The sequence below is a fragment of the Camponotus vicinus genome, unplaced genomic scaffold (assembly GCF_025532165.1).
Source record: "Camponotus vicinus isolate PSW18456_S1 unplaced genomic scaffold, iyCamVici1.0 SCAF_11, whole genome shotgun sequence".
NCBI classification, from domain to species: Eukaryota; Metazoa; Arthropoda; class Insecta; order Hymenoptera; family Formicidae; genus Camponotus; species Camponotus vicinus.
Window position 1 is genome coordinate 10,449,614 of NW_028141947.1, and position 15,022 is coordinate 10,464,635.

The 15,022-nt window shown below is 36.4% G+C and overlaps 1 protein-coding gene across 5 annotated transcripts in view; it reads right to left on the reverse strand.

Annotated features, from left to right (window-relative positions):
• Rbp6 (RNA-binding protein 6) overlaps positions 1-15,022 on the reverse strand; it is a 620,420-nt gene that overhangs the window by 587,346 nt on the left and 18,052 nt on the right. For 2 of the 5 annotated variants that reach the window (XM_083081663.1, XM_083081657.1), the window contains exons 1-2: positions 5,464-6,476; positions 1,380-1,420 (exon numbers count right to left, since the gene is read on the reverse strand). In XM_083081663.1, coding sequence (XP_082937789.1) covers positions 1,380-1,420; positions 5,464-5,528 — 106 coding nt within the window. In that variant the 5' untranslated portion in view covers positions 5,529-6,476. Of the gene's footprint in view, positions 1-1,379; positions 1,421-5,463; positions 6,477-12,400; positions 12,614-15,022 lie in introns of those variants that run through there. The other 3 variants (XM_083081664.1, XM_083081659.1, XM_083081660.1) reach the window with 2 other exon arrangements.

The following is a 15,022-nucleotide window of genomic DNA, read 5'->3' on the forward strand; positions in this document are numbered from 1 at the left end:
ATATGTTTTTCATTTCTTTAAAGATACATCTTATGCAGGACAGATCTAGTTCTATCACTCAAGTTTTCTCATTATTCTTTCTTCTTAAGCGTCAAAAAAAACATTTCTTTCCAAATGTTTTGTATCGCAGAAAGATATAATGCAGATATAATAAAAAGGAGCCTATCTTTGTTTAAGATTCCAAATGTATAAACGTAGATAATAGTCTTTACAAAATTGTGTAAATTTATAAAAATATAGTCGTCGTTACGTAACGCGTAAAATTTGACATTAAATTCATTTTTTCATATATATTTCTCTTTTTAAACAAAAAGGTATTTTATAGAGGTAAATATATAACTCTCAACGCACTTTATGACACAAAATAAAGAAATACGTCATGTTGTAAAATAGTAAAAAATATAAAAATTTGATATTTCCTAAAGTTTTAGAAAGCATACTCTTTCCAACTTTTTGATGACATTTTTCAACAATATTATTCGCCATGGAATAAAAGAGGACGTATCAAATTATAAAATAGTGTTAGTGTAAAATAATTTTTAAATCACTGCCAAAATTTTTACCGCAACTGAAACATTCGCTACTATTTTTTAAAAATATTTTTTTTATAAATAATCCTAATTTTTTACGTTACTTTTTATTTTCTAAAAAATAATGGACTATTTCAAAACAGTATTTCGCAATGTGATGATAAAATTGTTATATATACTGCTATAAATATATTTTTCATAAAAAATTATTTTTAAGAGATGATATATGAGGCATTATTCTCTGTTATAAAATAAAGAGGAATTTTCAAATCTTTGGTATTTTCTTGGTAAAAATTTAATGAAAAATTTAATTATAAATTATTTTAATATGAAACTATTTTAAAATGTTTCAGTAAATTGTTTCCATTTAAATATAAACAAATATTTTCTTGTTTAACTGATGTAAAATTGCTTTTACTTCTTTTAACGTAATTTTAATTGTTAATTTTAAATTTAATCAATTTAATTATTGAATATAATAATTAAAGTTTGAAAAGCGCAACATATAATAAACTCAAACTTTCAAAGAAGAATTCAGTCATCAAAGTCCGTTAGTTAAGTTGTCGTTAATGGCGTCCTTATAAAAAAGCCGCTTTTCAACTTGTCAATAACGATATTCTTCAATGATACTCAGCACATCGCGAGAAAAACGGAAGTCTATGTATAAGTTGGTAAATAATAATCGAAGACGTATAGAAGGAAATAATATCTGCAACAGTCAGACTCGCGCTCTTGCAAAACGGGATTCGTTCTTGACCGAACGGTGGATGCCATCGCCGCCACTGGCATCCATCGTACAGAATTGTCAAATCGACATGATTCGATCTCTATTACGTGTCTGTCACATACCTGGACTGGTCTGCCAAGACAGGCCGCCGATGAACATTTTCCTAGAAAAGAAAGACGATTCCATCAGGCTCGCCATCCGGTCGCGGGTCATCGGCGGAAGAGGAAGCGGATGCGGGGAGACTGCCAGCAGAGGGTAACTTCCGGTACTACTTTGCGACCCCCTGCGCAGTCTCCCGCCCTCGGCAGCAGGTGTCACCACACATCAACCAACAATCGAACAACACCCTCGTTTCGTCTTTCCTCGCGAACACGTTTCGATCACGGCGCGCCCGAAGACCGGATCTTCCGATCGCGGCCAAAACGCATTTCTCTTCCTCGAACCGGTACCTGCGTTCCATATCCTTCTTTTCCTCGTATACGTTCTCCCTCACACATCCACCAATGAATCAATCCACTAATCCATCAACCAAATCTTTGCTATTTTCTTTTCCGGAACAATGAAAGTTCCTTCCATCTCGATTTTGTGCTGTTAGATAACGTACAATGCTATCTATCAATATCTTATACTCTTTCGAAATAGGTTATTAAAATAAACGAATATATAAATAAAAAATATTAGAATATAGAATTAGATCTAAGCAATGTAATATTCATAATGTTCTAGGTGAAAACTTTACTAATTTACTTATCTTTTACCACAGTTGCAAAGTTTGAAAAATTATCAGAGTAAAGAATCCATATTTTACAGTTTAGAATTTTCGCATCTTTTTTTAAATTTTTAGAGTGAAACAAATTTTATGATTATTTAAAAAAATTTTAATTCTTAAATCTTTGAATATAACAAAAAATTGAACAATAACAGGAAATTAATAATAATATTAATTCGTTTAAAATTTCTCTATCGAAAAAGAGCTTAACGTGAACAATCGCTCATCAATCACTAATCCAACATGGAAAAACTAATGAGTGCTAATTATTATAGGGCATCGTTATGAAGATCGATAAATAAATAATATACATGATGATTGAGACTAATAATTTCTACGACTGAGCACAACGTGCGTTTGCCAAGTTTTACGATAATTTTAGCGCCATGAAAAGAATTTTAGATAGAAACCTTTTGCTATCAAGGTCATCAACGATAAAAAAACGACGGCACTTGGACTTTTTAGATAGGCCGCATGAACGCGGCACAATTGGGTTTGTAAATAAACTGGCCGATCGGAAAAGATCGCCACCGGCTGGTGTAATCGCCGATCTTGGAGGAAGCGAATCGCACTTCCCGTATAAGTGGGGAAGTTCTCGGCAATGACCATAATCGATCCACGTACGCGTCATTAATTAGCTGGCTTAAGTATCCGTCAGCGCGCGTCGATAAGGAAACGACCTCCCATCCTTTTCATTCATGATCCCCTCCCTCTTCCATCTCACGAACGAGAAACCCCCCTTCCTCCCCTTCCCATTCCTGCTCGCTCTTCATCATCGTCGTCGTAAATAATCGCGCCTCGCATTATTACACGCCGAGATAACGCTCCCGCTTTGTGGACGTAATCACGTGGTGGTGCATTTGAACATCGATTTTCCGAGGCCGCAATATAGCCATCTTCCTCCCACGCGTATTCTCCTCCCCCTTCCCTCCTGCTACCTCTTCTTCCCCCGCCTTCTCCCTAGTTCTATCGCCATCCAGCTATCCATATAGATCTTCCGAATTGGAGGAATCAAAGTAGGCTACTGTTTTCTAGCTCCTAATCAGCGAAAGTTAAATCTGGAACTGGTTATCATATTGGAGATTGTTTCAATGTGAAAATCATAAAGTTTTATATTAATATCATTCAATATTATTATTTTCTCTTTGAATAAAAATAAATTATCAATATCTCGGTTGTTATGTAATTATTTTATGTTGATTGTATGTTTGGCATTATATATCTATCGACAAGATAAATGAATCAAGATAAACTACATTTAATTTCGATATCATTGAATTTAAAGCAGACTATCATCATATTATTAAAAAAATCTAATCAGATATTTTATAGTCAGACATTATATAAATCATAAATATGTTTATGCATTCATTTAAAGAAAGTATCAAAATTCCAATACTTTAATTTTCTTTGTAAAATTTAAACACGTGATTAAAGACTTTTCAATACCATACAGTTTTCATTGGAATCACTTTATGGAGATGTATTCATGTTTCAGAATACATTTAATATCGATTCGGAAAATAAACGTCAAATTTTATTCAAAACATTTTTTTTTTCAATTAACATTATATCATGATTCTTAAAAGTTGCATGAATTGTATCAACAATTTTGCCTATTTTCTTATCAATATAATCAGTTCCAGAATTAATCTTTAATTTAATACATCAATGATACATACTACAGTTGGATATTACTGCTGACTTTAAAATCGCGCCAAACGTAGTTTAAATATTTAAGAAATATGATCTTAAAAAATTTGAATATGTGTACTCAATAAATTATACATTTATAATTTTCTTCTGGTAAATATATTCTGTATATTAAATATGATTCAAATTGAACATAAATAGAGATTATTGTATTTTTTCAGCATTATTAAAAATAAAATAAATGGCGAAATGTTCATCACAAAATTAAAGATTCATAATTTCTCGTTATGTGAAAAGCAATTGAACGGATAACAACACATTAAGGCAATTTCCGGAGAAGAAAATTCGAATTGTTTATTATTTCACGATCGTCAGTATGTAGAATAAAAGTATGATTCAATCAAATTGATAATCAAAAATATAACGCCACCGAATAAACATCAAATCAAGTATAGAATGAATACTGATCGATATCTCGCGTTAATAATAGTAATATAGTTTGATTAATTCAATAATCATGAACGAAACTAAACGGAATTGTCACATCTTTCAAACTTTCAAGACTAGGATGAACCACAGTGCAATCTAAGCAATATCCAATCAACTTGTTATTCCACAATCAAAAGTAAAATTATAATCAAAAGTATGATTTTATCATACGCCAAGCACAATCAAAATTGAATGAAACTATCACATTGCCTCAAACATTAAAGAGCTATCAGAAAATATGTTAAACCAGAACAATCTAACGAATAGAATCTATTCGACATGAACATAATTAATTAATCAACCACAACTAAATCTAAACGAAACTACGCATCATTTCAAATATATAAGAATAATTAAGACGGCAACTTTTAAATCTCGTTCAATACAAGATCACTGCACATTGCTCAGAAGGGGAGTGGAGCATCTGTCGCGTCTTTCGGAGCAATCACGTGACAGATACACGCGTGATTTCGTTGAAAGAGATTTCGATCTACCACGTGGCCAAGACGTGGTGTATTCCACGGTGTATTCCATGTGTCTTCACATGTGTACGTATTCCAGAATTTCGCGTTCTTTCGCGCCTGTGAAGTGTGACGGCTGGCGGCAGATTCGAAGGTGGCGGCATCTCCTCAACCTCTCTCCTCCTTCTTTTCCATTCATCTGACCCTCTTCCCCACCCCTATCCCCGCAACCGCCCCCAAGCAGTATGCGGGGGAGAGGGAGTACCAAACATTGAAAGAAGGCGCCACCGGTCCGAGGAGAGGTACGCATATTCATGCGCCCGGCAAACATAAACACCATGCGTGATCCACGGCGGCATCCGCGTCGTCGACGGTGACCGGTCAGGTCGAGGCCACGAGGCAAGAGTACCGATCCGTTTTAGGAAGCGACCGACGTCAAAACCGGCACTAACACGAAACAGGATAACAGAAAACACAAGATTTCCCCGAGAACGAACGAACGTCGCGCGGCATCATATCAACGCACTGAGAACGAACGTGCTCCATTTTCCCCCCTCTCGTCCATCCTCTTTCTCCTTTCACACTCACCCACGCATTCATGCATGCACACATCTTCTCTTGCACCCGCTCTTTCTCTCATTCTCCCTCTCTTTCTCTCCCTCCCTCCCTCCCTCCCTCTCTATCCGTTCTCTCTCGTGTGGTCGATCGTTGATGGTCGATGTAGTGAAACATTTCGGGGTTGTCTGGGAGTTTTAAACGGAGGCCGCGCCGTTCACGTGGTGGACGGTGACAACCTCCCGCATTCTCTCTCGTGTTTTCTCTCTTTCTCCGTACCCTGGATCGTTCGGCACCTCGGCGGGTGAGCCACTTGCTACGATCTCCTGATTCTGGGACTCCATAGCGACGCGCGGCGCACGATTACTCGTTGTCGTCGTCGTCGTCGCGAGATTCTCGCGTGCCCGGTGTGGAAGCGACGGTGCTCGTCGAGGTTTGCTCTGCGTATCCGTCCGGAGCGATGCTGTCCACTACAGTTGTCGCGCTAGTCGTTGTTGTTGTTGTTGTTGACGTTGACGTTGTTACCGCAGTCGCGGACGGTTGTGTCCTCGTCGCCGACGGCAGCGGCGAGCCTCGTCGAGCCGCGGTGATGCTCGTGACGTGCGTGAAGGGGTGCTGTCACACAACGACGCGCACACAAGATTTTCTCGAGAACTTGCTCGTCGCCGGTGATTCTCCCGCTGCCTTTCGGAAACTCTTCCTCTCGCGACTACGTCTTTCCTTCCGTCTTCCCCTTCTCTCGCTCCACTTATCTTTCGTTCACTCCGCGGATTACGGAGATGTTGATAATCGCGCGCGGCACTACAATGAGAGCGCGATTATTGACGGCGAAAAGGAGATGTGCGAACGGATTTTGCGGGCCGGAGGATACCCGCGCTCGTCGCGCCGAATAACGACGATGACAACGACGATGACAGCGACGGCGGTGAAGGTGACGACGACAACGACGAGGATGACGAGTACGAGGATGATGACGACGACGACTAAATAGAGTGTACACGAGGGAAAAAGGCTGTCGACCTCTCGCTCGCTCTCTTGACTCCGATATTACTCTTCCCTTGTCTCTTCGCCGATTGCTTTCTCCTTCCCTTTCGCTCTCTCTCTCTCTCTTTCTCTCTCTCTTTCTTTCTCCGCACTCTCCTCACACTACCGACTACTAAAAACTAAGGAGAAGGTGAGAGGTTACGTGGCTGCGCGGTACGGCGACTACTGATGACGGGCGGCGGCCGGTACTTGGACGTGCGACGCGCTCTGCGAGAGGTTCGACGCGACACTGCGCTCTCGGCGCGGGGCGGGGGGAAGGGGCATCGCGGGGAGAGGGGCATACGGCGGCGGCGGTGGCGGCGGCAGCGGCGGCGGCGGCGGCGGCGGCGGCGGCGGCGGCGGCGGCGGCGGCGGCGGCGGCGGCGGCGGTGGCGGTGGTGGCGGCGGCGGCGGCGGCGGCGGCGGCGGCGGCGGCGGCGGCGGCGGCGGCGGCGGCGGCTGCGGCGGCGGCGGCGGCGGCGGCGGCGGCGGCAACGGCAGCAGCAGCAGCAGCAGCAGCGACGACGAAGGCGGTGGTGGTGATGGTGGCGGTCGTGGCGATGGTAACGACGACAGGGGAACGGAGAGGATAGTGCGCTTGCGCCATCCCCACGTAGCGTGCTAGCCGCGAAGCGGAGAAGGGACCGCCACGACCGCGTACCCGCCTCCGATCGCGGCCTGCTCGCCTGCTCGCTCGCTCGCTCGCTCGCGGTAGCGCTAACATTAACATTCGCGCTAGCGCGAACACGGGCGAGCGAGAAAAACTAGCGTGATCCTCACGCGAGGAAGGCCGACCACCCGCGCTCCTTCACTACTTGCTCCACTTCCTCGCCTCCGCGTGACCCGCGACCGAAAGCACAACCCTCGTGCGAGTAACGAATGGCTATTGTGAAAAATTTACTTATTTTTTTCATTTCATCTTTCATACGCTCCTCTTTTTTAATCATACCTTTTTTCGTATTGTCTGTAAAAAGATATTAAATGCAGATATGCGATTGAAGGAAGAAATAATAATAAAAAAATATTGTCATTATGCAACATATGATAAACAGAGATTTAATAATTATTTGTCTTTAGAAAATAGTTGTAATCACCATGTTTTATCATCGTTAAAGAATAGTCGAAGAATTGTGTCGTATGAAGCACGTGCAGAATCCTCTCATTTCAAAAACAGTCATATTATCCACATATTATTTTATGCACTAAACGACTAATAATTAAAATTTAACATTTTATCGGATGCATTTCTCCATTCGTATCCAATTATCCTTAAAATCCATGCAAATATCGCTCGTTTTAATTCTGTCATCCTCCAAGTATTTCTCACCAAATATAACAAATGTTTCATATTGCATTTTTTTCGACTATACTGATTTATGCAGACTTTCATGCATGCATCATGTTTTATCGTTCAACCCAATTACACGAAAAAAAAACAAGCGGAAGTGACTGTCGACCTACTGCCAGTATGGAAAGCAAGGGGTTAATAGTTGCCCGTTTCCCTCGTTCGTGCACATCTCACTCCCTGTCGACTATTAATTTGCCTTTCAATGCAGTGCCGGTGATTATCGATTTGATCGGTCGAAACCTCCGGCAGAATTTTTGCTTGCTTCTAAAGTTTATCGGACCGCGCGTTTCCACTAGTTTTAATAGAACCGTCGAATGAGCGGTTCGTTTGTGCAACAAATCATTCCCAGTCGTTTGCCTTTCGATTTGACGTCGACCTAATCGAATTTTCTACGCGATCGTATGATTTACCCAACGCTTGTGATAACGCGATTTCTCGTGATAATTTGCAATCGGCAGTCCTTTGGAGCAAAATACTGAACAGTAGCTTAATTAAGTCGATACTGCGTACTGAACGTAAATACGTTTTAGCGGATTAAATATTGAGAATATTATGGAACCTTATTCACTTAATTTTAAACAGCTGCTTTGACAAAGACTTAAAGACTCAAAATATAAAGCTTAATTATAAAATATTTTTAGCGACGCGCTGAATTTGAACACGCATATAATTGTTTTACAGACATATTTAAGATCTTTATATATAGCATATTTGAAATCTTTAGATACTTGTTTGTATTGCATGTATAAATAATTAATTTCATTACCAAAATAGATTCGTAATTTTACTTGTTACATTTATAACATTAAGAAAAACTCAATTTAAAAGAGTACATAAATTACAGATTAAACGATAAATTTAATATTTTGTACACGAAGATTCATATATAAATACTTTAAACGTGTTAATAAATGTCACGTCAAATACAACGTAGCAATTGTCATGTTTGCAGAACTAATTAAATTAACACAACTGCTATAAACGATTTTTGCGACTTGTATATCTCTATTATTATATTCAATAGCTTGTGAGAGGATGATACATATGCATCGCGATATGTAGAAGTGATAATTTAACACACGATATTGATACGTGCTACAATATGTACTTTGCGTGCTTTTTATTGCATTTTTTCCCGTGCTTTTATTACATTTATTACGCTTCTTAAAATGTCATATTTAATGACAATAACCAATTAATTATATGATAATTCCTGATATTAATTCGATATAACAATATGTGTATCGTTAATGATTAATTTATCGATTAAAACTTTATATATATATGCTATTTAAAAAATTGATCAATCATGCATATTTTAAGAGATGAATGGTCTAGAAAACGTATCATTAATATTAAAGTAATTATATAATTATCAAATATACTGATTCGATTATCTTATTCGTAATCTCTCATTGCATTCTCGAGGATTATAACTGTTGGAACAGTCTGGCGTGGAAAATAGACTATACGTGCACACGTGTTCTTTTAAGATAGCAAGTTGTCAGTTGCGTTACACTATTCTAGCGCAATATTTCTTCCCACAATCTCATCCGCGGAACAATAACTGATGATCGCATGAGATCTTCACACGCTCGAAGAAATGTTTTTTTCCCCTTACTCTTTTCTATCAAAATGTTGGATAAGAATAGGAATCAAAATGAGCAAAATATAATCGGGCAGCATTAGTCGATAATAATATGTTCCTAATTGGAAGTGAAATTCCTATTATCTATTATAAAAGGGCTTATTTTAACATTTCATGCATTATTAAATATATTTATGAATTAAAAGATTTAATATAACAAAATAAACTCTAAACCCATTTTTCTAAAAATTTGAAAAAGATAAAAAAGAATCTATGTTTTAACCGATATATTTCAAAATTCTATCCGCTATCGATATAGCAAAATAGATGCATATATTGTTTTGCATTAAAAAATTGATAGAAAAATATACTTTTCTGTTATCTATTTATTCTTCTTTATTTTTCCTTTATATAGGAATGTTATAATATTTTTAAGCGATAAAGAGATTAGATTTATAAAAAAATATAGATTAATAAATTTCTAAAATCTTCACAGTTTCTTGCGCTATTCCAATATTTTATTAAATTAATAAGAGTTTTATCGAATATACATGTAAAATTCGCAATTTCTTGTGAAGCAGAGCAGACGATTCACAAGAAATCGGTATTCACAATAAGTAGTCGCGAAGAAAAGACTTCCTAGACTGAAACTGTCGCAGTCGTGACCGTCTGCACCTGATGATATATCCCATGAGATCGCCGGGAACTTGCCAATCACTATTCGGGGATTTACGTCCCAGAAGTGACCCCTCGTGGTAGCTCATACAAAATCGTCCTAAGCTATGACATCGCCCAACTGTACTGCATCCTTCAGCCAAAGGTTCGCACTCATCCCGCGGATTTGCATAATACGAAATGAGAGAATAAGAGAAATAGAGAGAAGAGAATTTAAATTTAGTAGTATATATATATTATACAATTTTTACAATTTTATACAGTTTTATCTTAAAATTTTACAGATAGAAGAAAATTTAAAAAAATTTACAAATTCTCTAGAGTAATTTTATATAAAATTATTTTTAGTCTTATTCTTATTTGTGTAACTATATTTTATTCACACATGATACGTTTAACACATACACACAGAATCATATATAGTTACACAAATAAGAATAAAATTAAAAATAATTGTATGCAATTAATCCAGAATCTTGAAATTTTTAAATTTTCTTCTATCTGTAAAATTTTAAGATAAAACAGTATAAAAATATAAATATTGTATATACAATTATTATTAGTTATATATCACAATTTAATAATTTTCATAATTTTTATCATCCCTTTATTGCATAGCTTTTGTTTTGTAAAAAAACTGTGCGATAAATTTCAAAATAAACAAACTTTTTTACACTTTGATTTGCCTTTCGGCAAAAATTTAAAATGAGTCATAATTATGAAGTTATTTTTAACGTTGAAAATTGAAGAACTTTAGAAAATTAAATTTCAGGGATGTCCTCATCATCGTCTTAGACGCGCGTTATTTGTTCAAGATAAAATCATATTTCTCCAGTGCTGACAAGAGCTTTATGTCGCCCCGAGCCAAAAACGATTTTGAGATATTCACGTGTTCGTGAGTACGAAATAAAGGATGCTATGAAGATGATAGTGCCGTAAGCGGACCGTAAGAACGTCGATCAAATTTTTATCGACTTTCTGCGCCTCGTCATACTTTATTTTTCACGTAGCCTCCTGTTATGCGTATAGTTACGTTAACACCATCGGCAAATCTATTTCAAATTGATTTCAAAATACGATGGAACAGATAATATCCTCCTAGTTATTACTTTAAAAAAGACAATAATTGAAAAAAAGGAAATAACTATGTTTACAGTCGCTAAATACAAAATAAATTAAATATTTAAGGTTGAAATATGTAGAGTACAAAGATATTAACTCATTAAGTCTGTCAAAAAAATTATTATATATTTAATACTTCCACAAAAATAAAAGTTTTCTTTAAAAAAAAAGGTAAAACCCCATGATTCCGCGAACAAATCTATTATATAGCATAATAATTTAATTAATAAAATTAATGTTTTATCTCCTGAAAATTCTTTGGCGTAAATTATGAATTCTAACGAGGACTCATGATTCTCTTTATCGATTTTTCTTATTCTATAATTGCTCCGCAGTACTTTTGTAACACATTGCATATCAATACCGTAACGCGTTAGAAAGAATCGAGCAGTGAAACATGTAACGAATGTATGGGCAAATAAAACGAGCTTCAATCCGTCGCTTTCCATATCCGCCTCGGAATAACATAGTAGGAAAGGTTCGTCGATGCGAATCACTGTTGACCAATAAACTCCGCTGTCAATTGGCAGCCATGGCATATTTTGAGCTCGGCAAAACGCGATCGAAGCAGAAAACGCGGCGTAAGAGAGCGCGTGGCAAAATTCGACGGAATTCACCTGGCTTCCTCTGAAGTGGCTGCGAATAAGAGAGACTGAGGATGATGAGGACGGAGTAACACGGGAGGTAAGCGGGAGACCTGCGGGGCAATTAGTTAATTGAGTTGATCGATGTGGATTTCGTTCACGCGACACGCGCCCCAATTCAACGTCTGATTGAGAGACTCCCTCCTCACTCGTTTTCATCCGCCCCCTCTCTCTGTTTCTCTCTCCCTTCCTTCCTCCCTCTCTCTCTCTCTCTCTCTCTCTCTCTATTGTGTATATACACGTGGTTCAACAGGCCTCAGGCGTTTCTATGTCGACAAAGGACCGCGCGGTAACGGTGCGTGTTTCGGAACGCGAAATACCAAGAAGACACGGGAAACGTGGTTTTCGCGGGTAATTAATCCCCTCGTGCTCATAGGTGAGTTATCTCGCGATCTAATTAATATTTTGTGAGAGACAACTTGCAACTCAATATCGCATCAGATTTATCACATCAAACGTGATATTTCGACATTGCGCTAACGATTTTCCTCCTTGCAAACGATATCCCATATTGCAATTTACGACTTATACGTTAACATTTAATGCTTTCGCGTGTGATCAAGAATATAATTATTAAAAATCATTTTACACAAAAGTATAAATAAGAGATGCTGATTTCTTCAAGAAACATATAAATATCAAACTTAAAAAACCTAATGAGAATCAAATAATCAAATCTGGCATTCGATTAATTGAAAGGAGAGACGTTAAATTTGGACACGCTCACCTATCTTTTAATTATAACCAAGCCTACTTTCTTCCGCGATTTTCATCCAAATGAAGGCAAATTTGCCGATTTCATTACGAAGGACTTACCTGATGAATAGTGTTCCAGAAGAAAGACCACATCGAACAAGGCGGGTGAAGGCGCAGAGCACAGTTAATCCAGTTTTAAAATGCGCCGCAGACACTCTAATAAGTCGAAACCGGTCAATTAGCGAACTCGCGCTGCCGTTCGTCCTGAACAAATACCCGCAGGTGTTTAAACGACGTGGCTGACGATGCAGAGGGTCACATCGATGAACGAGGCTAAAACAGAAGTGAGAATTCATTTCGTGAATAATCATAGAAATAAGAGACCAAAGCGACATTTCGTAATTTTCTAAAATCTTATTCATTTTCGGACATAATTGATTTATATGCACAAAATTTGTATGAATAAAATAATATTATTTTCTAACGAAATAGTCTGTTTCTCAATAAAAGAGAATAATTACATGAACATCTATATTTTAATCAAAAGAGAGTAAAAAAGTAAATTATCATACTGTAGATAATTTGTAGATAATTTTAATAATTTCACAATAACTGTTAAACGAGAATAGTATCTTTTTATAATTTTGTTTGTAATCATTTTATTTTTTGAATATTAAAAGAAATTGCATTTTATATTTATGTTCGATATACACATTGCCTAGATTTTTTAATGTATGAAGATTATTTTATTTTTAATTTGTGCATCATCTAATATAATGGCAAGATAATAATTAAATAAACGTGATAGTAAGCGAAAAGAGATGTATCGCTTAAGTTTGCTTACAAATATTTCGCCTACACTTCTTGCATCGAATGAAAACTTCTTGACGAAAAGGGAATAACAGGAATCCCGACAATTTATCGACAGGAAGAAAACGCATTCCAACCTTACATACGTTCGCTATTTTCCATGTAAGAGTAACATCGAAATCTTAAAGAATAGTCACGCCCTTTCAATCTGTTCACAATATAATCTTATTGTAAAGCTTTAAACTGTGTTATAACTGTTTACGTATTACATCAAAATATGATGATACAATTTATTAACATTTTTTTATTAATAGGAGTTCTATTCTGTGATGTATTTTTTAAACAAATTATTACTATTAATTAACAAAAATTATTATTAATAATTAACAGAAAAGAAATGAAATAATTATGTTGTTTTATTTTAATTATAAAATTACATTTTTTCATTTAAGTATTTTTTTTAACTTTAACCAATCTCTCTAACTTTGTGTAAAAATAATTATAAAAAAATATTTATTATCTACAGAGAAAAAAATGTAATACATAAAAGTGTTATTAATGTTAGTGTCATAAATCTATAAAAAACAATTAAAAGTGTTTGAATTTCACATCAATCAAAATTCAATTACGAATTAAATTTCGCACTGCAACAAAATTCCGTATTGAGAAATTTCCGTAGATTGTTGGGCTGCTTGTGTATAATAATCGATTCCACTCACTCCCAAGCTTCGCAGCAGTTTCTTACGGGCGTCACTCGGCCTGCTGACTTTCGGTAAAACTTTCAGGCAAACTTCGCAACTCTCACGCGGTAGCGAGTGAATAGCTGAGAGTGACAGCGAACGTTGTTTCGAGCACAAAGACCGCGCTTCTTCTTAAGATAGAGAAGCGCAGGAGAAGACATAATGTATCTCTTCATTCTGCAAGTGCTCGTGATGACTGGTGTAAAGCCGCTTGTAACAATATCAGTTAATAACCACTTAACCCTTACTCTCTATATAAATTCATATTTCTTGTTCCATTAATTTAAATAAAAAAATCATAAAATATAATAGCAAAAATATCATAATTTGTACATTTTCTTTGACTAAATTTATCGAGATTACATTTTTTACGCAGAAAAATCGCGTTAAATCACTATCATCAATTTAAATTTTGTTTTTTATGTTATAATTGGAACTATACAGCTTAAAAAGAACAATCAATCAAATTTAGATCATGAAAAATAAGATATTGAATGGATGAAAAAGAACCTTGGAATTGTTTGGAAAAGATTTTCCTTTGCCTTTTCAGAAGACTTGAAAGATCGTCAGTTAAACGAATCGACTTTGCGAGCAACGCTTCATTCGGGAGAGCGTATCAATTAGTCTTATCGTGGTCTATGTGGAAAACCGCATTCCGAGACTGAACTTTAATTCCATTAACCCTCGCAAAGAGATGTCTCCGAGCACCACGAAGGCGCGAAAAGTAGATTAGAAACGGTTATCGCGCAGAACACAGCCACTTCGTGGACCTTAGATCATAAAGGATCTTACGAAGTTCCCGAGGTTCTACCTCCGCTAGCATTCTTTGTCACAGGCGGCACACATTCTTTGTTAATAAAGTTGAAATAAATCTTACAATGATAAAGTTTGATGCACAATAACTGTAATTTTTTCGATTAGAAAAGTATGAATTTTAAAATAGAGAGATAAAGCTAGATGTGAGATATATAAAAGTAATAGATAATAATAATATAAACTAAATTTCTATTTTTCGTAATAAAATTATGAATTAAAAATATTTTTACATGTCGAAAATCATAAAAAAAAATTTTGTAATGTCTGTAGGATCATCATCGAGAATAATTTATAAACCAGCCATAAAAATAATAGTAAATAAAAATATAAATCTTATACAATATTTAATAGATAAATATATAAGATAAAATGTTTA